At 36.4% G+C, this 23,506-nt stretch overlaps 3 protein-coding genes across 7 annotated transcripts; 1 reads left to right on the forward strand and 2 right to left on the reverse strand.

Moving 5' to 3' along the window:
• Positions 1 to 1,597: 1,597 nt before the first annotated feature.
• lhb (luteinizing hormone subunit beta) lies at positions 1,598 to 4,788 on the forward strand. The gene is made up of 4 exons (XM_042501943.2): positions 1,598 to 1,721; positions 2,549 to 2,643; positions 3,187 to 3,305; positions 4,326 to 4,788. Exons 2-4 carry the CDS (start codon positions 2,553 to 2,555, stop codon positions 4,557 to 4,559), a joined length of 444 nt encoding a protein of 147 aa, XP_042357877.1. The 5' UTR covers positions 1,598 to 1,721; positions 2,549 to 2,552; the 3' UTR covers positions 4,560 to 4,788.
• A 1,228-nt stretch (positions 4,789 to 6,016) lies between these two features.
• On the reverse strand, positions 6,017 to 10,851 carry LOC121954841 (G protein-coupled receptor 4-like). Its single transcript, XM_088086253.1, has 4 exons — positions 10,721 to 10,851; positions 9,576 to 9,765; positions 8,023 to 8,210; positions 6,017 to 7,926 (listed from the first exon to the last, which is right to left on the reverse strand). The coding sequence occupies exons 2-4, from the start codon at positions 9,750 to 9,752 to the stop codon at positions 7,359 to 7,361; spliced, it is 933 nt and encodes a 310-aa protein (XP_087942379.1). The 5' UTR covers positions 9,753 to 9,765; positions 10,721 to 10,851; the 3' UTR covers positions 6,017 to 7,358.
• Positions 10,852 to 11,892: 1,041 nt separating this feature from the next.
• Positions 11,893 to 22,085, reverse strand: LOC121954842 (G protein-coupled receptor 4-like). Of its 5 annotated transcripts, XM_042502552.2 has the most exons (5): positions 21,955 to 22,085; positions 21,164 to 21,332; positions 20,599 to 20,783; positions 20,440 to 20,503; positions 14,411 to 14,474 (listed from the first exon to the last, which is right to left on the reverse strand). In XM_042502552.2, exons 2-5 carry the CDS (start codon positions 21,308 to 21,310, stop codon positions 14,463 to 14,465), a joined length of 408 nt encoding a protein of 135 aa, XP_042358486.2. In that variant the 5' UTR covers positions 21,311 to 21,332; positions 21,955 to 22,085; the 3' UTR covers positions 14,411 to 14,462. The 5 variants fall into 5 exon arrangements, with proteins under 5 accessions (XP_087942384.1, XP_087942382.1, XP_087942381.1 ...); XM_088086258.1 differs by lacking the exons at positions 20,440 to 20,503; positions 20,599 to 20,783; positions 21,164 to 21,332; positions 21,955 to 22,085 and adding exons at positions 11,893 to 13,266; positions 13,834 to 14,018; positions 15,903 to 16,093 and having other exon boundaries at positions 14,316 to 14,474; XM_088086256.1 differs by lacking the exons at positions 20,599 to 20,783; positions 21,164 to 21,332; positions 21,955 to 22,085 and adding exons at positions 12,269 to 13,737; positions 13,834 to 14,018 and having other exon boundaries at positions 14,316 to 14,474; positions 20,440 to 20,505.
• Positions 22,086 to 23,506: the final 1,421 nt, after the last annotated feature.

A 23,506-nucleotide genomic window follows, 5' to 3' on the forward strand; every position in this document is an offset into this window, starting at 1 on the left:
AAACTGAATCACATGTAGTTTACTTAACCCATAAAAACCCTAAACCTTAATCAACCTCAAAATATTAAATGAACCACATCAGGAGGAAGTCAGCGTGTCACAGTGATCCAGCAGGATTATTTCACCGGCAGCAGAAGATTATCATTGACATCCCTCATCCTGCTCTACGGTCAAAACGCAAGTCGTGACCTCACGTAAAGATTTCCACAAACAGGCTCTTCTGACAAACACAATCATAGATTTCAGCAGAGAAATATTAAAAATATATGAAGGCATTATCCACAAACAACAAAGATGCCTTTTCTGTTTTTTACTGTTGATTATGTGCACAGTTTGACATGATTTAATTTCAGCTGCCAGCATCAGGTAGATCCTGAGCATATTCAGAATAGAATCAATCTGTTAACCCTTTGAAATCTGAACAAATTGTCTCGATTTCTTTCAAAAACATGGGAAGAAAGCAATGAGCAACTTCAGGAAAAAATGACCAAAAATGTTCTGTTAAAAAATGTACAAGAAATATGCAGAAAAATAGCAAAATAAAGTGTGTGGCACAAAAACACAGGAATATGGCAATGAGCACCCTTGATATGAAATGTTCCACAGATTATAAGAAATTGGTAGATTTAGAAAATTATTTCCAAAAAAGAGGTGAAAAAGCCGGGATAAAATGCCTACATTAAAAAAAGCTATAATTATTCATAATAATCATAATTACATATTTAAAATTATGTTTCAAGTTATTTTATTTTTCAGTACTTTTTAAAACGTTCTTTTTCTTTCTTTCTTTTGTCATTAAAAAAAATCAAATCAAATCAAATCAAATTAAATTAAATTATTTGTATTTTTTTCAACTAATTATAGGTAATTTTCTTGTACTTTTAAAAAAAAAATTTCAAAAACTTCTTGCAAATTTTGGGGTAATTTCTTCTTTCCTTGCTCATCGCCCAAGTTTTTTTTAAAGAGATAAAGCCAATTTCCTCAGCTTTTCGAAGGGTTAAACAAAAAACGCCACACACAAGTGAACACACACTATGCAGGTGATAAGGGATGGGGCCCTCGGGTGGTCATTTTTGGGACAGCAGCTCACTGCAGCAGCTTCATAGGATATTGTAGGGCAGGTAGAAGTGATGATAACTCCCCATAACATTTTTTTTTATTTATTCATTTATTTTTTAGATTTTTCCCAATAGGGTACTTTCACTTTTAATACTTTAAGTACATAATCTCGATTATACTTTCTTATTTTCACTTAGGTACCATTTTTAAGCAGTTCTTTTCCTTGTAACTGAAAGTCTTTACAGTGAGGTGTGAGTATTTAAGTACTTCAGTAAAAGATCTGAAAACTTCCACTGTTTTATTCATTAAACCCCTGCTGACTTCTGATTTTAAATTTGCACTTCAGCCTCAAACTCTCCTTTAAAGGTACTACTGACACAGTGACCTTGAGCAAGGCACTGACCCTGCTCCTTCTAATACTAGTCTGTATAATCCAGGCAGCTTTTAAGAGTCATGACAACAGGATGTGGTGATAGAGAGATTAATCCCTTTGTTAAATAAAGATTAAAATTGTACTTTGTTCCCTGCATTTTTACAAAAACACGTAACCATAGTTAACATCCAGTACGAGTGAGTTTTATCGTGGATACCCGGCTCCTCTGTGCTGTATAAAGACCGAGCAGGACATCTGTCCTTAGCACACGTCTACAGACGCTGGAGGGGTGAGTCAGACTCTTTTACATGAACAACCGCCAAATTATTATTCAGCTAATCCCAAAGTTTTTACTGATTTGTATTTTTTAACATGGCTTAAAAATAATTTATTATTGATCTGCACTTTTTAAAAATACAGCATGGATAGAAATTAATAACTGAGGGCTGGGAATATAGAAATCAGAAATGCATGTAGCAGTTTACAGTGACTTAACCCTTTAAAACCTGGATCGACATTAGTTTCACAAGCTCTTTGTATCTTTGAAACCTGAGCAAAGTGGTTTGATTTATTTCATAAATATTATTAAATTTTAAATTTTTTGGCATAAACTTGCCAAAAAATGTCTAACAACTTGCAAGAAATTAATAAAAAGTGACAAAAAAATTGTAAATTTGTATTTAAAAAAGGGGATCGTTATTAGAAAACCATACAAAAAAAATAAAAAAATAGAAAAAATATCTGTATATATATAAAATGATAAAGAAATACATAAACAATTATATATATATAATTATTTTTGTTCTTCTTTAATTTTCATTACTTTTAAGGTCACTGTCTTGTTTTTGTTTTGCTTGTTTCATTGTATTTTTTTTTTTTACTATTTTTTTTGCTCATTTTTGGGCCACCTTTTGTGAAGTTGCTTGTTGCCTCCTCCCAATGTTTTTGAAAGAAATCAAATCATTTTAAAGGGTTGTCACCAGTGGCTTTATTGTAAATGCATAATGTAAAAAAAAATAATAAAATGGGTTGCCAGGTTGTGTGTTTTTACTTTTTACAAGAAGCAGTTTGAGACATTACCGTCATTAATCATCTAATCTGCTTTGTCTTCTGCAGGACGATGGCTGTACAGGACACCAGACTGATGTCCCCCTTGATGTTGAGTTTGCTTCTGGGAGCCTCATCTTCCATTTGGCCCCTGGCTCCTGCAGGTAAACAAAACAGACAGTCTGAATTACATTGATCAAAGTTTCTATTTTCCAATTACAGGAAATTATGCAAATCAATCAGAATTTGAATGCTAAAAAACAACTTTTTTAAGCATTGAATAGAGGCATTTAGCACTTCATAAGTAAGGTAAATGCCTTTTAAAGATTACACACCATACAGGTTTGCTATGGAGTAAGTAAAGTGGAGGTTTAAGCAAAAATAGGAGTTACTGTTTTGATAAAAGTCTAATAAAAAACAAACAAAAAATCAAATAAATATGGTGCATGGTTAAACATTTTCCCTGTAACTGTGTCTGAATTGTTAGCATATCATCATAAGCATGAATACCTTTTCATGATAAATTAAAGTGGCATTTCATAACAAAGAAAGAAGAAGTGTCTCCTAAACAGGAAATGTGCATGATAATGTTGCATTTATCAATAATTTCAGTAGAAAGAGGAATTCCCATGTGTCAGGAGAGACACAAAGAGTTACCGTGTGTATGTGACATAATTATGCCAAACTGCAACATCTGCCACCACCAGCGGCCTTCCAGCTGCCGCCCTGCCAACCCATCAACCAGACGGTGTCTCTAGAGAAGGAGGGCTGTCCCAAGTGTCACCCGGTGGAAACAACCATCTGCAGCGGACACTGCCCGACCAAGGTAGGAGAGGACAGAATCTCACAGCTGTGAAGACAAAAATAAAAGAAACATGTCCGTTAGTTCAGTCACATTATTACAAAAGATTGGGTAAATGAGACACAAGTAAAAAAAAAAATCCCAAAGAACACAATAATAACACAGACTGTATATAAAGATGGACAACATGACAGCTCCCCAAAAGTGAAGTGTAAACATCTGGATCACCCCCTGATGTCTGACAGCAGTATAGGTCACAAAGCCCGCCCCTCCATGTTAGTGTATGGACATATGCCAAACTTAAAAGTAAAAGTACACGTCAAATACATTTCTGCCAAAGATGGTTTCTGACACTTAAGGTAGTTCTCATCACTCTGATGTTTGATCAAATGATTGTTTTTGTGATAAGTTTCAATTAATGAGTTATCAATGCTATAAAAAGAGGATTTTCTGCCATAATTGACAGCTGTGTCAGCCAGTCAGTGCGCTTGTGTTCAATGGCACTGCTCACAATTGGTTGGACGGGTATTTTGGCGGAAATTACAGCTCCGAACGACATCACTGACACAGAATGGCAGCAACCCTATCCATGATATTTCAGCTTCAATTAAGCATAGCAGGGATAAGTGGGGACCAAAAACTACAACCAAACAGTCTCTAAAAATTCGAAATTACGTGTGCAAATCAGGCAGAATTATTGCACAATAAACAGTACAAAGACTTTTCTTAATCTGTGGCTTGATGGAAGAGTTTCAAACTCAAAGTGAAGGCAACGAATCGTCTAAGTAGCCAATTGGTCTTTGTGATTGTGAGAGATGAGCTTTATTTTATGTGAAATGTTTTGTTTTGGCTTTTACAATCCCATTTTATTGGGCAAATGAACCTGTCTGCGGGAGCCTAAATGTGAACATTTTGACATTTCACATCAGCTGTGCAGACACAGACCAGTGTTTCCCACAATTGATGTGCAGGTTAATTGGAACGTGGCATTTTCTTTAGAAATGAACTTTTTTCTTTTTTACTTCCTTTTTTATTTCCCTCCAGGACCCTGTCATTAAGATACCGTTCAGCAACGTGTACCAGCATGTTTGCACATACCAGGAGTTTTACTACAAGACATTTGAGCTTCCTGACTGTCCTCCGGGCGTGGACCCCACCGTCACCTACCCTGTGGCTCTGAGCTGCCACTGCGGCCGCTGTGCCATGGACACGTCTGACTGCACCTTCGAGAGCCTGCAGCCAAACTTCTGCATGAATGACATACCTTTCTACTACTAACCCAAAGCCATAGCAGCATGTAAAACAGAAAGAAACTGGGTTAACGCTACTACTGTAAATAAAAACTGTTTCATTTACCAAAGCAAAAGAATTATGTTTCTGTTTCCTTTAACATTTAACATTTATTAGAAGTCACAGAGGTTACACAACCAGCAAGCACTATGCGTCACTCTGATGTGTTTCATTGCACAATACATATAAGATCTGATCTGTCTTTGAAGACATGGTTTGTACATTTTATTAAAACAGCGGTGTGCAAGATGAAGATTGTTATTGGGGTCATCACAAAGGTACATAGACAGACATTTTTTGTAATAAAGTGCTTGTTGGCACTAGCCTTGATCTAAAATAGTATAATTATAGATGTAACTGCACAGTATTAATTGAGATTGTTTTTTTTTCTTGATTTGCAAATAAAAAGGTGCATAGATGTCTATTACAATAAGGCTACATTTTAAAAGAGGTCTATTTTACATGGCAACCATTGTTTGAACAGCATTTGCATGAATCAGTTTGGCACAAATGACTACAGATGCTGCACCTGCTATAAACATATGGTAGTTACTGTCTGTGTATGCCTGTTACTTTTTTTTAACAAAGAAAAGACATTATTAAAAGAAAGTTATTGAGATTGACGTATAGGTTCTGTAAAGGCCTTTTTTGTCTTTTTGTTTTGTTCATTGTAGTTGTGGCCTGTGGCTTTTTTTTTGCTTTAATTTGTGCATTTTGATTGAATTTACAGATTCGAGATAAAGATTCACTCGTTCATTCAAAAAACAGTGACACAGAGACAGTAACAGTCATTAATGCAGTGAGATTATGAGTCAGTGGGCCCCTGGGAACAGATATGCAAAAAGCTCTGCCACCTCTCTGAAAACACGCAGACTTTGTGGGGTTTGAATCTCTTTCTCGATATTTGATATTTTGCAGGTGAATGGCAGGGGGCCTTCCAACACTTTGGGCTCCTGGACCTGTGCCCGGTTGGCCTGTTGAGTAACTGATCTTTGTCGACGGACATTCCCATTTTTTCTAGAATCAGATATTATTTGCATTATTTACATATAACTTCAAATATACTGTGAAATAAGAATTTCATCATATTGCCTGTGTTAAAATACCCACTACGAATCACACCCTGTCTCACACTAAAACACCAAATCTATTCATATTTAAAAAAATGAAATTTAAAAAAATTAAATACAGTTTGGGGTGGACATATGTTAGCTGTAACTCAGAAAAAGTTAAACATTAAATATCTAAATATGCAAGCAAGTGAACTACTCTACTCAATATAAACCTCATTTGGCATTACTTTGGACAAAAGTTTCTGCAAAATCAATAAATGTAAATATGAATGAAAGCTACAGGAGTATCATGAGAAAATATTACTTAGTAATTAAAAAAAAATCCTTACTTTGCTGGGTTATATTTCAATATATAACATAAGACAAGGGAGATTTTTCATGTTTTCATCCAGAAATGTCGTCAAAGGCAGACATTCCCAGTTTTATCGAGACAGTTTTTTTTTAACAGAATTTACAGAAAGTGTAAATTTTCATATAACATTTCGTGTAATTAATCCATACAGCCAAGCACATACTAGCAAAATGCCTGCTCTGAAACACATCCTAAAAACTAACATGCATACCATTAAAACATTACAAAATAAAAATTGTATTAAATAAAGATAACAAAACGTATCTGGTTCGGTTTATCTTTACAAAAAAAGCAAAGCAAACACAGTTTTAGACATACATTAGCTATGACTTGTAAAAAGTATTTTGTTGAAAGATCAAAAAAAGGAAATGTCCTTGTCAAGATGCCTTTTCAGTTTTAAACATACAAAAAACAGTAAAAATAAAGGTTTAGGAATAAGATGGTTATCAATCGGCATTCACACCCGCGTCAAATGACTCTGCAGGAGCCACAGGTATTTATCACCTCTGATCGGCAATGATGGAAACACAACAACCAGGTCAACACACACATTTTAGCCTCTTAACTGCGAGATGAAGTGACGCACCGTCACAAAATACTGTCCGTCACGGTAAAAGCAGCACTTAATCATTGATTCAAATTCGTCTGCACTCTATTTCAAAGACGAGATAAGAAAGAGATGTAATAAAAAAAGAACCATCATTAACTTTTTACAGGCCTCCATCCATGCTGGTTTCTATTGTTTACCACACACAGAGAGGCATATTCGTCACCTGCAGAGCTGAGTACACAGCTCTGGCCTACTGGTAATGTGATAGCAGTCTGTGGTCTATTTTTATCAGGTTTTGCCCGAGTTAAAAAAGCCTCCGTAGACACGCTAGTTTTGGTAGAAAGGTGTATATCAAAAGGCTGACACATAGAGAAAAACATCCATTAACACTTACATTCACACCTTCGAGCCATTCAGGAATTAACCTAACCCCATGTCTTTGGATTGAGAAAAACCAGATTAAACCCACACTCACAGTCTGCTTCAAATGCCATATGGAAATTGGGTGCTGTAACGTATTCTGCACCTTTAACATGAAATATGTTGCAGAATGACCTGATGCTCACTGTCTTAATCTTGCTAAATGCTTTTAAATCCAGAATGACCAAAAGCCGGTTCCTGAAGATGTAAATGATTTTTATTCAACTTGTTACAAAACTAAGTCTTTTGGACTTCTTTTCTGAGAGTTGCTTTTGCTCTAATTTTACTTTCTTTTCCTCAAAAATTAAGAAAGACAATGCTTCCTTGTGTGTGCAGTTCTGTGTCTCTTGGAAATCATAGCAGTCAGTGAGAGATTCTATACTTTGCATTTGTTACATGTCTCCTCTCTCTCTGTCTCTGCCTGAAGCTGACTCTGGATCTGCTGTCATCATTTCGACTGGTGGACTGCTGATATCATTGCTGTCCAGTCTGCAACAACACACAGAGGCCAAAAGCTTGTCAATGACTCCTTTCCTCATGAAAACATACAGAAATAAGTCTGCAAGAGGACTCAACCTAAGAAACACAAGAAAGAGGACTCTGAGGGTTTTGTTTGGTTTGACTTCATCTGACAATAACAAAATGATGCTGGGCAGGAAAAGCAGTGTGTAAATAAGCAGCACCAGGATCAACATTGCTACAATTCGTCGTTTTTCGTCAGAGTGAACAGCGATGGAAGAAGACAGGGCTTTAAGGGTCCCACCCAGGGAGAATAAGAGAAATGGGAGGGGAAGGAAACAAAAGATGGTGATGATGGTTTCTTGAATCTTCCCATCTTTGCAGAAAATTAGAGGGAGGAGAAAGACAAGAGGAAGGACCCAGACCACGACACAGACCACCACAAAGATCTTGATGGTTCGTTTGAAGCGGTACCACAGTGGGCAGGCGACGACAAAATACCTGCAACACAACAGAAACACAGCTTCAGAACTATATAGTGACACAAGGGTCAGACACAGAAGTAGCTCCTCAGACACTGGATGGACAGATAGTTACCTTTCCAGGGCGATGCACACCATGAAGCAAACGCTGTCCCCCAAACAACAGTAGTAAATATATGTGAAGATTAGCGTTGTCTTCAGGTCCTCAGGCTGCGTCACCTCAATGATCAAGCAGCAGAATTGAATGAGGTCAGAAATGAGAAGGTTGATGACGAAGATCGGAGCAACGTGATCATTTCGCACCTGCAGGAAACAGAAGTAAACCAACAGCTGTGAACATGTTTTGAACTCCAACTCCTAAATATGTCCTTTTGCTCTGATCATCAATCATCGTCAGAGCTATTTATAATTTTTTTCCATTTATCTCCATTTTAATTTTTGATGTAATGACAGCGCTAAATGAAAAGTAAGATCTAAAAAGTAATGAAGATTCAACCTTTGGGCACCATAAATGTCTGTAGAATTTTAACGGCAAGTCAATTATTACAACCGTGAATGTATTAAAGAAAGTCTGGATACAGCCATGGAGGCAGGGCCCTGTCCATTCCTGTGAGAACTGCTTATTGGCACATGAAGCAGGAAAAGGTATGAAATACTCAGATCTACTGGCTGATGCGGCATGCACACTAGAGAATTTTGGCAGCCGAGTGAGTAACTTCCGCCGATGAAGTGACTGGCTAAGCACTTTTCTAGCTTGAATGGTGGTCTAAAAAATTTAATCTTGCAGCTCTTTTACACTTTCCAAATGTTATTGAACTGGATGGCTTAAATCTAGATAGTGAAATGAGTTGTTTCATGGAGATTTTGATGATCAAAACAATGATCCACTTATTTACAGACGTCCAATGTAATTCAATGGGGAAAAGTCTCTCTTGGCCCGTGAGCATCAAATGACAAACTCGGACGGTGTAATTCCACTTTTGGCCACTATGTAAAATTTGCATGAGCCTTTTGCACTTCCTGGGGTTGTGACTGCAACACATCATAAAAGTCCCATGACACTTTGTCCCCAAATCCAGATCAAGATCTTTTAGACCAAAGATGTCAAACTCAATTATTTTTGGCCCGTGAGATAATATCAAATGTCTATTAGAGCTGGCCTGCCAGTATATAGCGCATGCAACGCTAACAGATCCCAGAATGCACTATGCGTTGATTTTCACTGAAGAAATTAAAAAAAAAAAAAATTTAGGGTTGTTTTGTTGGCCTGTAAAGAAAAGGTTCCCACTGAAAACAAACTCCAAAAGCTACATATAGAGAGGGGCAAAATATTTTTTAAATATTTTATTTAATTTAAATAAAAATAAGAAACGAATGCCACTAATGTGTCTTTTATTTAAAATTGATTCTTCATGTGTTTATAATATTAATAATCTTGCTTGTTTTATGTTCAATTTTGTTTCCATATGAAAAAGTTTAGCATAATATATCTGGAGAGAAGGGAAAAAATGCTCATTTGTAGTCAATTTTTCAATTTATATCAAATCTGGCCCGCAACTTGGTCCAAGTTTTTAATTTTGGCCCACTTCTTTGAGCTTTACACCCGTGCTTTAGATAGACCTATGAAGCAAACAGTAAATAAATGAACCTCAGTCACTGTGTTCATACCTGAGAATAAAGAGCATAGATGGCCATCAGGGTCAAAGGGAGGCCGGTACAAATGACAATGCATGTCACCACTTTTACAATGAATCCAGTTTCTTCAAAATATCCTCCTAGGCCGAAGGGGTTAAAGATAAAATAAAAGTAGAAATCTGTGGTGTAATTGATGTAGGAATCTTCCATTCTCCAGCGAAACCTGTAGTTGAAGAGATCAGGTTATACAACGACAGCATATTGTTTTATATGTACATGAGACTGTGTTGTTACCACTGAAGCTGCAAGGCGAAACTTCACACAAGTAATTCAGATTTAAAGATATTGATTTATCCTTTAGGAACTTCATTTGGAAAAACATTACCGCGTGCACAGCTCACACACCCAACAACAAGAATAACATACCACAAGCACACATATCACACATAAAGACAAAATGAATTTCAATTCTTCGGAGTGAGACCAAGTTTTAAAAAATCTTGTGATAGAAAGACAGAATGCTGTTTTCACATAATAAATCATTTAAATCTTGGGTTTATATTTACTCAGTTAAAAGCACATATTGTTGGACGGGAAGACGTTGTTGAAATGAAAAAAAGATCTCAATTTTTTTAATGCCTTAAAACCAACAAGTAAAAGGGTTAACTCAGTATCATTGGTCTTGGGGTTACATAATCATCACACCCCTGAAAAGTCTTTTGCATATTTCAGCTGCGATCATTTCCTGATAAACTGTCAATGTCACGATAAATAACATTGGTGGATTAATGATGATTTAGAACATATAAACACTAGAAAATGTCAGAAAACAAATTATGTTGACAATCATAAGACATGTTTGTAAAAAAAAAAAAAGAGCTTTGTTAACATAATACAGGACTTAAATCCTGAACAGTTGTATACTTTATGAAAAAAAAAGCTAAATGTTAGTTGAAAATACTTTATCTGTTTTTCAGTTTTATTTATTTTTTTAAATTTTTGTTTGGCTCCTTTCTGAAACAGCTTTTTTGCCATTTTTAAAAATCAAGGGAAGAGTTACACACATAAAAAATATAGCTGGTTTAAAATGGTATGCTGGTTTCATAATCATTTCCTGATTGTTTATAGTGCCTCTATCATATTAAATAATCTATATAATATAACATCACAATATTTACCTTTGAAATTTGGAAGACTGCCACCTGCATGAGTTCCCTGCACCAGTGTTCAAACAGTCTACAATAAGGAAGTTGAGTTGTAACACACAGTGGCCTGATAATGATCCGCAAAGAGGAGGTGCAGACGACAATTATCTGTCAAGGAAGAGAGAAAACATATATAAGGCTCAATAGGCCCAAACATTCATGCAAGAGGGAGGCGGAGTTGATAAAACACTACAAAGTAAGTTGGAATCAGCTGATACATGTTAAGTCTTATGTTCAAGATTCTGCAGTTTTGATGAGTCAATATTCAATCCCCTCAGGATTTCGTAATGTTGCAGGTGCAACAATTCACATGAAAACAGCCAATCCCTGTGAATTTTGCACAGCTTTACAACTTTGTCCAATTACTGCAGCTTTTCTTAAAAATATGACTAATTTCCTCGTAAAGCTGCGGCCACCCCCCTGTCTCTCTGTTGATCATGAGACTGCTACTGCACATGTGATAGAAATAACGTTTATTAACGGGTTTAATTACAGAGTTAAGCCATTTTATTTATTCTATATTTTATTTTGTCTCTTTAATATTGTGTCTGCTTTTATGTTGATGATGTAAGGTGACCTTGAGTGTCAAGAAAGGCGCCTATAAATAAAATGCATTATTATTATTATTATTATTATTATTTTGGTGTCATTGTGAGCAGAGCAGCATTGAAATGCAAATGCATGAGCTCCCACGCAGATAACCCCTGGAGGCCTTTCTGTGGCACAGAGCAGGTGAATTTTAGCGTTCTGCATAGTAAGGACACTTACCATTTGAGACATGCATGGACATTTAACAGACCATTTGATAACAGGACACAGATTATTGCATTAAGTAACTGTTTTAGCTTTTTAACCTTTCAAACTATTAAGCGTCACAACAGCTCTCAAGCTGTCGGAGGCACAGTCGGCTCTCTCTCACCTGACGGTGAAGCTGTGAAGCACACGGTGGTCTCTCTTTTATCTGTGTCTTCCTCATCTGTAATGTAACATTCTTCCTGCCAATCACTGTTTTACAATCAGGGCAGTCCGTTTTATTCTTGTGGACCTCAATGTTTCTAAATCTTCTTGACTGGCTTTAGACGAGCTAAGATTTTTTTTTAGTATTTGTTTTGTTTCATTTCAAATATTGGCTCTGAAAATGAATATCATGATGTACATCCTATGTGATTATAACTTCCCAAAAAATATAATGACATGATAAAAAACCCCCACCTAAAAATACTGCAAATTGCTTTGAAATTTTGACAGAAAAATCAGGCATTTCTGTCCATGCCATTTATAATGTAAATGATTTAAAACCAAAGTCAGCTAACAAATAACTGGGAGTGGAACAACATCAGCAATGCATCAATGCACAAGCTACGTGCATATGAACATAATCAGCCAAGAATCTAAACCCACAGACTTTCATCACATGTGGTCTCTCTGCGTCACTGGTTTTTCTTAGGAACTTAATCAACGTATCTGAATTACAGATGAAAACAGTTAAAATGAAGACTTCGGAATAAGACAGCACAGCAGCAATTATGAGCCAAGCAAATCAATAAGAAATATTTGGTTTAATTCTGTTATTACAAAAGAAAAGAAAAGATAAACAAGATAAAGATAAATAAGATAAATAAGATAATCAACTTACAGCTAACAAACTAATAAAATAACATTTTATTTACATGTAAATGAGGGCATCACAGTGAACCTGAGCAAGTTTACCCAGCAAGCAGAACTTTTTTCTGAGTGGATTATGGGGATCCGTTACAGAGGTTAAAAAGCTTTCCATGTTTCCATGACTTTCACTACCGATTGTAAAAAAACTGACTCACTACTGCAGGTTATACTCTTGGGTAGGATGGCCTAATCTGGCCACCCTGTCAGTGGTATACTTTTCCATATAGGCAATTCTTTAAATGCTCCCATGCAAACTACTTGTCTTTATCATGTATGAAAAGTGTTGGACAAGAGCATTTGCCTCCTCAAGACTTCATTATGCTTTCATATTTCAAACATCATATGTTAATTGGGACATGGGCATGTATATACTCTGCAGCTTCAGCATGGAATTTTGGCAGAATGACCAAAAAACTAATCTCACTTAATGTTTTTAAATCCAAAATGAAATGTAATAATAAAGGTAGGTTCTTTAAAATATCAGCGTTTTTAATTTAACTGGTTATGAAACAAAGACTTTTGGACTTTTCTGACTTGTGAGATCTATTTGCTTGAATTTTACTTCCTTTTCCTATAGAAAATGAAAAAAAATTAAAAATATAAAAATATATAAATAAAAAATATATAATATAATAAAAAAATATAATAAAAATAAAAATGCTTACTTGTATCTACCGTTCAGTGTCTTATCAGAAATGACATCAGTCGATGACACAGTCTGTCTCTATCCTTCCTATTTGCCTACAATGTCTTTTTCTGTTTTCTCCCCGTTCTCTTTTTCTCTGCCTGAAGCTGACTCTGGATCTGCTGTCATCATTTCGACTGGTTGACTGCTGATATCATTGCTGTCCAGTCTGCAACAACACACAGAGGCCAAAAGCTTGTCAATAACTCCTTTCCTCATGAAAACATACAGAAATAAGTCTGCAAGAGGACTCAACCTAAGAAACACAGGAAAGAGGACTCTGAGGGTTTTGTTTGATCTGACTTCATCTGACAATAACAAAATGATGCTGGGCAGGAAAAGCAGCGTGTAAATAAGCAGCACCAGGATCAACATTCCTACAATTCGTCGTTTTTCGTCAGAGTGAACAGCGATGGAAGAAGACAGGGCTTTAAGGGTCCCACCCAGGGAGAATAAGAGAAATGGGAGGGGAAGGAAACAAAAGATGGTGATGATGGTTTCTTTAATCTTCCCATCTTTGCAGAAAAGTAAAGGGAGGAGACAGACAAGAGGAAGGACCCAGACCACGACACAGACCACCACAGAGATCTTGATGGTTCGTTTGAAGCGGTACCACAGTGGGCAGGCGATAACCAAATACCTGCAACACAACAGAAACACAGCTTCAGAACTATATAGTGACACAAGGGTCAGACACAGAAGTAGCTCCTCAGACACTGGATGGACAGATAGTTACCTTTCCAGGGCGATGCACACCATGAAGCAAACGCTGTCCCCCATACAAAAGTAGTAAATATATGTGAAGATTTTATATATCTGATCCTTCGGCTGCGTCACCTCAACGATCAAGCAGCAGAGCTGAATGAGGTCAGAAATGAGAAGGTTGATGACGAAGATCGGAGCAACGTGATCATTTCGCACCTGCAGGAAACAAAAGTAAACAAACAGCTGTGAACATGTTTTGAACTCCAACTCCTAAATATGTCATCTTGCTCTGATCAGCAATCACTGTCAGAGCCACTTGTACGGACCCTGACGGTGTAATTCCACTTTTGGCCACTATTTACAATTTACATCAGAGCCTGGTGCACTTCCCAGGGGCTTCATAACACTTCATAACAGCCCATGACACTTTGTCCCCCAACTCAGATCTAGCACCTTCAGACAGATCTATGACACAAACGGTAAATAAATAAAACTCAGTCACAATGTTCATACCTGAGAAAAAAGCGCATAGATGGCCATGAGGGTCAAAGGCAGGCCGACACAAACGACAATGCATGTCACCACTTTCATGATGAGTCCAGCTTCTCCAAAATAATTGTAGGGAACGAAGGGGGCAAAGACAATATAAAACGCCATTCTTCAGAGTGAAACCTGTAGTAGAAGAAATCACGTTTTAGAAAGGCAGCGTGCTGTTTATCATCTACCAAACAGTGTTTTGTGATATCTCAAGCTCACACAAATACAATATTATAACCAAACTCAGGAAAAACATCCAAAATGCCAGACACCGTTTCATGATTTGACTTCTTCTGTTCTCAGTGCCCTCTGATTTTGGACAAGAAGGTTTACATGACTGATTAATCCATTCAATGAACCATTTGCATTATCTTTCCAGAATGTAACAAATTTTATGCAGCTAAGGAATATCTTGCCAACCCCACTGCAGTAGAAGACCCTTGCAGTACAAACATTTCATATTAGTAGGATTTTGATGAATCATCTGTCCACTAAAATAGACAGAATGCATCACTGATTATATATAACTACAACTGAACCTATTAATGAAACGTTTTTGAAAATGCTTCATGTGTTATTAGAATATAACTTTCAGTTTTTGTTACCAAGAAATCTTTACAGCATTTTTGTAGAAAATGTTCGTGCCTGAGGATTCAAGAGCAAGGAACTGAATGGAAGAGGGAAGGATGGGGTTAGAAAAATATATCTTTTAATAGATTTCACATAATAAATCATTTAAATCATGGGTTTATATTCACTCAGTTAAAAGCACATATTTGTGGACAGGAAGACGTTGTTGAAATGAAAAAAAGATCTAAATTTTTTTAAAAACCAACAAGAAAAAAAATCCTTGACTGAAATAGTCAAAATGTATGTATGAAAGGGTTAACTCAGTATCATTGGTCTTGGGGTTACATAATCATCACAACCCTCAAAAGTCTTTTGCATATAGCCACAATCATTTCCTGATAAACTGTCAATGTCACGATAAACAACGTTGGTGGATTAATGATGATTTAAAATATATAAACACTAGAAAATGTCACAAAAATATTTATGTTGACAATCATAAGACATACAAAAACAAGACAAAGTTCTTGACCGAGGCAGTCATAACTTATGTATGAAAGGGTTAACTCAGTGTAACTGGTCTTGGATTACATGAACAATTCATCAGCCTCTGACGGCTGCGATCATTTCCTGATGATTTAGAACAAATAAAAGCTAGAAAATGTCTTAACAGTATTAATGCTGACATGTTTGAAAAAAAAAAAAACCTTTGTAAACATGCTACAGGGCTACATTATTGTACAGTAGTATATTTTCTGAAAAAACAAAACAGTTATACATTAATTGAAAATACTGCATCTTTCTGTATTTATTTGATTTGGCTTCTTTCTCAAACTGTTTTTGTTTTGTCGTTTTTACAAACCAATGGAAGAGTGAAACATAAAAAATAGAGCTGGTTTAAAACAGCATGTTGGTTGCATAATTATTTGCTGATTGTTCATAGTGCCTCTATCATTTTAAATATTCAATATAATATAATGTCACAAAATTTACCTTTGAAATTTGGATGACCTCCACCGAATGAGCTCCGTATACCAGTGTATGATGTTATATCCTCAGTATCCAAACAGTCTACAATAAGGAAGGTGAGTTGTAACACTGAGTGGACTGATAATGATCTACAGATTCTGGGTTACATTTCCATTTTGTCACACACCTAAAACGTTTTTCAGTTGTCATCGCTTCCTGATAAACTGGAAATGTCATTATAAATAGCTTTGATGATTAACACAGTTGATTTAAACACAGTTTTCTGCACAGCTACAGTCCAAGGTTGCATAATCTTTTCCTGACTCTTCAGAGTGCCTCTGAACTTAAACACTTAAAAAACTTAAAAAACAGTATAATATGTTCCAAAGACACCTCCAAGACACCACCTGAATGAGTTCCCTATTCCACTGTCTGAAATTATGGCCTGAGCATCCAAACAGCCTACAATAAATTTGATAAATATAACATGCCATAGGCTAATAAAATCTACACAGAGAAGGCGTATCTGATCATTATCTTCTAAGGAAGAGAGAAAATATTAGTAAGGCATGAACTCTCTTACTCTCTGAACTTTTAACCTACTATGTATTTAGCTGCCTTACAGTTATCCAAAATCATCTGGCTGCCTCATTTAACAGCTAAAGCTAAGCAGCCTGGAAGACCACATCACTCTTAACCTAGATGCCTTACAGATATCTAAAGTGGACTGTCTGCCTCTGAGTTAGCCGGATAATTACCAGGAGACCATGTCTAGATTGCCTACAGTTAACATGAACTAAAATCAGCTTGCTGTTTTAGAGTTAGCTTGTATTACTGAGCAGCCTGGAAGACAGCCATCCCTAATCTACCATGCCTTAATGCCCTGCAGGCATATAAAATCAACTGGCTGCCTGGGAGACATCACTTTTAAACTATCATGTCTGTAACCAGCCAGCAATTTTTGGTTCTAAAAATGTTCTGATAATGGTGCAATGCAACCAATCAATAACTTAGTAACATTTTAAGTGGCAAGTTTTCTTTTAGTTCCCAGAATGTTCTTTTAAAAGTTCGGAGAGCATTCTCTATAAACATCAAAAAATGTTTTTGGTTTTTCTTTATTTATTTCAATGTTGTTATGTGAACACTTCAAATTCCATTTTCATGTAAAAAGAAAAGTTTGTTCTTATATAAGACTTTGGGAATATTACAACTATGGGAATGTTTTACAAAAGATTACTCTATCATCTGTCACCTCTCAACATCACCAAAAACATCCTCAGATTGGTGCCGTTCAAACATTACATCTTAGTAAGCATTTAACATGCAGGAACATTATTTGAAATGATAGGTATCCTTAAATGGTTCTTTGAAGATTAGATCAAAATGTTTTCTTTAAACATAATTACAACTAATTAAAGTTAGCCAGTGTTGTGGGAACATTCCCTACTAGCTGGGTATGCATACAGGAATTGAAAATCAACTGGCTGCCTAAGAGTTAACCAGTATTACCAAGTATCCTGGAAGGCATCCAGGGCCGCTTTATTTGGATAGCACTTTTCATACAACAGGGCAATTCAAAGTGCTTTACAGAGCAATAAAATATAAAAACATCACACAGGATACAGATTTTTCAATAAAAGAGTAAAGACAAGATAAGCCAAGAGATGTAAAGAAAGAAATTTTAAAAATTATTTAAAATGATATAAAGTCAAGTTTAAAATATGTTTGCCATGTTATTCACTCATTCAGTGCAATTGAATATTGAATATTCAATGCAATGAGAATGCATACAATTACCATTAACACCCAGGTCAAATGACTCTGCAGTGGACACAGGTTTTTAATGGCCTCCAACTCCGATCGGCACCGATGGGAACAAAACAACCGGGTGAACGAGGTAATTTAAGCTCTTTAAGTAGCAAGTTGTAATGACGTGCTGTCACTAATTACCCTCCATCTCCTCCTAAGCAGTACTAAAACATCAATCCAAATACATCTGCACTGAGTTTAAAAGAGATACTGAATAATAGCGATAAAGAAAAGAAACCATTGAAAAGTTTTCAAAGACCTCTGTTCTGGCTGCTGTTCTCCTGCCTGTCCATGATATCGTACAGACACACCAACAAAACAGACCACACACACGCAAAAGCTAACAGAAAGGCAAACACATGTGCTCCAGTGGTGTTCACTGGCAGTGGGAATACAGTCAATCCACAATATTTAATGGGTTTACCCATGTTTGAAAAACCCGCATGCTGCTAATTTTGGTGGGAAAGCCGTATTACAGTTTTCTAAAGTCAACCGCCTGTCTCTGAGTTAGCCGGTATAACTACACCGCCTGGAAGACCATGTGTAGATGCCTTACAGTTAACGTTATCCAAAATCATTTGGCTGCCTGGGAGTATGCAGCCTGGTATGTAGCCAATGTTAGCCTTTGTGAAATAACATATCAATATAACTAGACTGCTCAACATTAGCATCAGTTTTTAATTTATTTTCAACAAGCTTAGACAGACTTACTACATTACTTTGCAGAAAAGTTGCATTAGCTTGGTTAAAATAGCTAATCTACGTTATCAGGTCCAATTAGCTAACATTAGCTATCTTATAATACAGTAGTGCTAGCTAAAAGTAGCTAACTTAGGTTGTATTATTGTTATATTTTTCTGCACAAAATGCTTAGATAAAGATTACTTTATTCATATATTTGAAAAATATAGACTATGCGTGTGAACTTGCTGAGGAAGTCTGAATTTGAGTACTGGGGCTTCTGTGATTGGTCAGAGGGTTGGAGGCGGGGAGCGCCTTCCAGGCAGCCGTTGACTTCAAGGCAATGGTCAGGGCTCAAAACACGATCGAGCTTCAATAACATTAACATCAAAATAAACTTTTATTGTCTTACACTTACAAATTATCTAGATATTTTATCTTCTTGGCCTTATATGCACAACACTTGACAGAAACGTTTTCAGTGAATGTAAGAAGAGATAATGTAATGTAAGCCATAGATAATTTAATTTATTTAAAACCTAAGCTAACAGATAACTGGGGCTGGAAGAACATCAGCAATTAAAACAAACTACAGATGCACAAGATATATGCATGTGTGTATATGTAATCTGCTCCGATTCTGCTCTTTTATCATCTGTGGTCTCTCTGTGTGGCACTGGTTTTTCTTCAGAACTTTGTCTAAGTGCACGCACCAGCTCATGTACCTAATTCTTTATACTTCGTTTTGCCACTCAGATGAATGTATTTCTGCTGTCCTGCTTTTAACTTGCATTACAGGGACAATTCATTAAACTACTGTAGCTATAAAGGAAAAAGTTAACCACAAAATATAAATGCAACTGGGCTAAACTCTTGAACATACCTCATTTGGTATCACTTTAGAAAAAAGTGTCTGCCAAATGGATAAATTTAAATATGAAGTTTGACTACAGGAGGATTATCAGAAAATATCCTTTGATAATATTAAAGAAACCCCAAAAAACCTGCCTCCCTCATAGAAGTAGGGCTGGGTTATATCCCACAATATCCCACAATATACCATGTTTCAATTCAGACTTAGTCAAGTGCAGACTTTCACAGTTTTAGCTAGAAATAAAGATTTTATATTGAATTTCTGAAAAATGACAAATTTAATATAAAATTGCACAGAATTTATTTACATTGGCAAGCATACAATAGCAAATACCTGCTCTGAATCACATTTTAAAAACGACCATACCTAAAACACCTAAAATAAGATGTGTATTATATAAAGACAGACAAAAAGTATGTGGTTTAATTCATTATCAAACACAATTTTGGATAGACACACAAGTTATTTTATTTTAGTTGTTTTAAAGATCAAAAAAGATGTCCTTGAGACATGTTAAGATGCCTTTTCAGGTAAACACACAAAAACATTTGTATGTTTTATCAGGTTTTAATGTACTGAATAAGACAAAGCCAAACATTTTCTTTTTTTTTTGTCCAAAAACTGATTTTTAATTGAAATTCTCTTTCTATTTTGCACATACAAAAAAAGAGTCAAAATGAAGGTTTAGGTGTCTTTTTGGAAACTGCATCGGTCAATGACAGAATCTGTCCTGTCTCTATCGTTCATATTTACGTGCATGTCTCAGTCTGCCCCCGAACTGCTGATATCATTGTCGTCCATTCTGCAACAACACACAGATGCCAAAAGCTTGTCAATGGTCCCTTTCCTCATCAAAATATAAAGAACTAAGTCTGCAAGAGGATTCAGTTTAACAAAATTAACAGACAGGTAGATTAGGATTAAGTTAGGTCTGTCTCCCTGAAACAGGAGCACAATGATGGCTGGCAGGAACAACAGCACGTAAATAAGCAGCACCAGGACCAACATTGCTACAATTCTTCGTTTTTCGTCAGAGTGGACTGAGATGGAAGCAGACAGGGCTTTGAGGGTCCCACCAAGGAAGAATATGAGCAGTGGGAGAGGAAGGAGGAGGAGGATCCCAAAGGTTATGTCTGTGTTCAACAGAAAAATGAGAAAGTAAAGGACAACCGGAAGGACCCAAACAATGATACAGACCAGCACAGAGATCTTGATGGTTCGTCTGAGGCGGTACCACAGTGGGCAGGCGATGACCAAATACCTGCAATACAAGACAGACACAGCATCAGGATTATATAGTAATACAAGGGTCAGCCATAGAAGAGGCTACATAATACTGGAGAGACCGATAGCTACCTTTCCATGGCGATGCACACCATGAAGCAAACACTGGTCGTTAGACAATAGAAGCGGATAAAAGCGGAGAACATTCCTGTCAGCCTCTCACGCTGTGTCACCTCAATGATCAGGCAGCAGAGCTGAATGACGTCGGTAATGAGAAGGTTGATGACGTAGATCGGAGCAATATGATCATCTTTTACCTACAAAAAAAAAAAGAAAAATTAAAAAATTAAGAAAGCAGTTGTTAATATATATCATCTCGCTCTGTCCAGCATCGCCATGTATATGCTACATTTATACGCTACAAACAAAAACAGAGGCAATGAGCCCAAATAATAACTAAATGGTAGCATTAACTCTTATAGTTTAACAGAAGACACGGCACAGAGTAAACTGTTTGGGGTCCAATCATTTTTATGTACACTTTAATGGGGGAGTCATTTTAAACTGTAAATTTATGCATCATTACGACATTTGATCCCACCTGCCTGACCCCTGGCCCATAATCCACATCAAAATCCTTTACAGAGACACATGACACATGGAGAAAATAAATACATCTCAGTCATAATATACATACCAGAGAATAAAGAGCATAAATGGCCAAGAGAGTCAAAGGAAGGCCGATACAAATGATTATGCAATCCACCACAAACTCATAATCCATGCTCTCTGTGAAATTAGAGCTTCTGTTCTGTGAAGTATTGTTCATGTAGATATCATCCATTCTTCAGAGCGAAACCTGTTTTCTAAGAGATCAGATTATAGAAAGGAAACATGATTAATTTCTACAATATATTGCTCAGTGATATCACTAAAGCTGACGTGCAAGTTCCCAAAAATCCCAAACACTGTACCCACAATAACAATTAACAGAATCATTGCTCACTATTATTTAATCAAATAACACAGTTTCAGATTGTTTATGAATTAGTATTCACTGATTATGAATACTAATGTGAAGTCTTTACTATAACCACTAAACACGGTTAAGTTGTTTCAGTAATTTAATGTAATCACATTGTCACAATACCCACAAGTTGTTTTTTTTTGCATATTTCTACTCTCAAGACAGCTTTGTAAAAAAGCCGTTGTAAGCATGTTCCAGATACATGAGCTCCATTCCTGAAAAGGCTGAACAATACTTCTACTTCTTTTACTTCTACTTTATTTAATTAAAACCAAATCATGTATTTATCTTTTTTTTTTACACAATCCAATATTTATAATTTTCCCAATTTAAAGGAAAAACAGAACACACAGTAAACACACAGTATTCTTCAGCTTTTAAAAGTTGCACAATCATTTCTTGACTGTTTATAGTGCCTTTAGCTTTGTTAATAATCTATATAATAAAACAACAAAAACTACCTTTGAAAGCTGCAAGACCACAGTGGAAGTTGTTCCCTACACCAGTGTCTGATGGTATGTCCTCAGCACCCAAATTGTCTACATTACATATAGTGAACTGTGACACTGACTGATGGTAGTCTACACAGAGGAGGCGTCGATGATTACCTTCTAAGGAAGTTAGAAAAAAACAATATGGCATGAATATGCATGAGTAAGAGAGGACGTTGAGGTTAACATAACACCACACAGTAAGTGGTAAAACCACGCATGTTTGTACACTCTGCATCAACACAAAGAGGCCAAAGTTTCTTCACAAAAACATACAAAAAACTAAGTTTGTAAAGGGACTCAACTAAGAAATGTGAAAGACATGTAGCTGAAAATTCTGTTATATCTGGCTCCATCTAGGAACCAAATAATACTCTGCAGGAGCAACGGTATGTAAATAAGCACCAACATGCCTACAATTCATTGTGGAAGTGTACAGGACTTTGAGGGTCCAACCGAGGAAGAATATGAGCAGTGGAAGGAGAAAAAAAGATGCCAGCAATGGCTACCTTGACCTAATTATCATATCAAAAAGAGAAAAGTACAGGAAAGCTAAGAAGAAGGACCCAGACAACGACACAAATCTGCAACACAAGATAGACACAGCTTCATTGTTATATGGTAATGCAACAAGCAGACACAGAAAAACCTGCAAGATTTGCAGGCAGAAAATGAACAAACCAATGCATCCACAATTCTATCACAGGCTCCAGCTAACAGTAAATTGTTCTCTGTTGGTGATTTGGTTAAAGTATTTTCATGCAAAAAAGATTCCCAGCACTGGTTTAAATTTTCTTATTAAGGAAAACAAAACATTCTGTTTCAACTATCTGGCCATGAGCTGATACAAAAGTTTGGGAATTAACAAAGCAGCGTTAACTTACTTTGCCAGCTAGGGATGCGCCTCTGCAATAATTTGATAATTTAGTGACTTGTTCACCATCAAAAGAGGCCTGTAAGACAGGCACATCAGCACTGCTGCAACAACTGGCAAATAATGGCCACATTGCTTGTTTGAGCACACTGCAATGGGTTCAACAATGAGTGACCTTTCTAGGATAAATGATCACAGCAGGAGGGTAAATATCTCTCTCCCAAACACAAAAACTGCCATTCAAAGTATTCTGACACCACAAACCAAGAAACAGGTCATGTCTTTTGTAGGTATGACATCCTACTGTTTACAGTGGATAGTATATTTTGCTGAGACGGAAGCAAGTTTATGTTAGAGGACTGAAAGAACATCAAAAAATGTCAAGGATGGAAAAATCTGAGAAACCTTATAACGACTTGAAGACTGCTTTGCGAACTGCACTGGGGCTGCCAGTCATGACTATCCTTTTACTCAGACAGTGGACGAAAAGACTAACATGACATCTGTTTTGTTAAAAGACCATGGGGGTAAACAACAACATGTAGCTTATTTTTCATCTAGGCATGTCTCTGTAGCATCAGCTTTGCCAAGATGACTGAGAGCTGTAGCGACAGCAGAAAAAGCAGAGTCGGCGTCACATGATTAGGT

Source organism: Plectropomus leopardus, chromosome 13 (genome assembly GCF_026936395.1).
Source record: "Plectropomus leopardus strain MGB_pleo_1.0 chromosome 13, ASM2693639v1, whole genome shotgun sequence".
Taxonomy (NCBI): domain Eukaryota; kingdom Metazoa; phylum Chordata; class Actinopteri; order Perciformes; family Serranidae; genus Plectropomus; species Plectropomus leopardus.

Bases quoted from the DNA above. Each gene is read 5' to 3' on its own strand.
- LOC121954842 (XM_088086256.1), bottom strand. From the start codon at position 14,459: ATGGCGTTTTATATTGTCTTTGCCCCCTTCGTTCCCTACAATTATTTT. The intron at 14,019-14,315 runs GTATGAACATTG...TGTTTCCTGCAG, and splicing joins TCTATGCGCTTTTTTCTCAG to GTGCGAAATGATCACGTTGC. The intron at 13,738-13,833 runs GTAACTATCTGT...GTTGTGTTGCAG, and splicing joins GTGTGCATCGCCCTGGAAAG to GTATTTGGTTATCGCCTGCC.
- lhb (XM_042501943.2), top strand. From the start codon at position 2,553: ATGGCTGTACAGGACACCAGACTGATGTCCCCCTTGATGTTGAGTTTG. The intron at 2,644-3,186 runs GTAAACAAAACA...TGCCACCACCAG, and splicing joins TTGGCCCCTGGCTCCTGCAG to CGGCCTTCCAGCTGCCGCCC. The intron at 3,306-4,325 runs GTAGGAGAGGAC...ATTTCCCTCCAG, and splicing joins GCGGACACTGCCCGACCAAG to GACCCTGTCATTAAGATACC.
- LOC121954841 (XM_088086253.1), bottom strand. From the start codon at position 9,752: ATGGAAGATTCCTACATCAATTACACCACAGATTTCTACTTTTATTTT. The intron at 8,211-9,575 runs GTATGAACACAG...TGTTTCCTGCAG, and splicing joins TCTATGCTCTTTATTCTCAG to GTGCGAAATGATCACGTTGC. The intron at 7,927-8,022 runs GTAACTATCTGT...GTTGTGTTGCAG, and splicing joins GTGTGCATCGCCCTGGAAAG to GTATTTTGTCGTCGCCTGCC.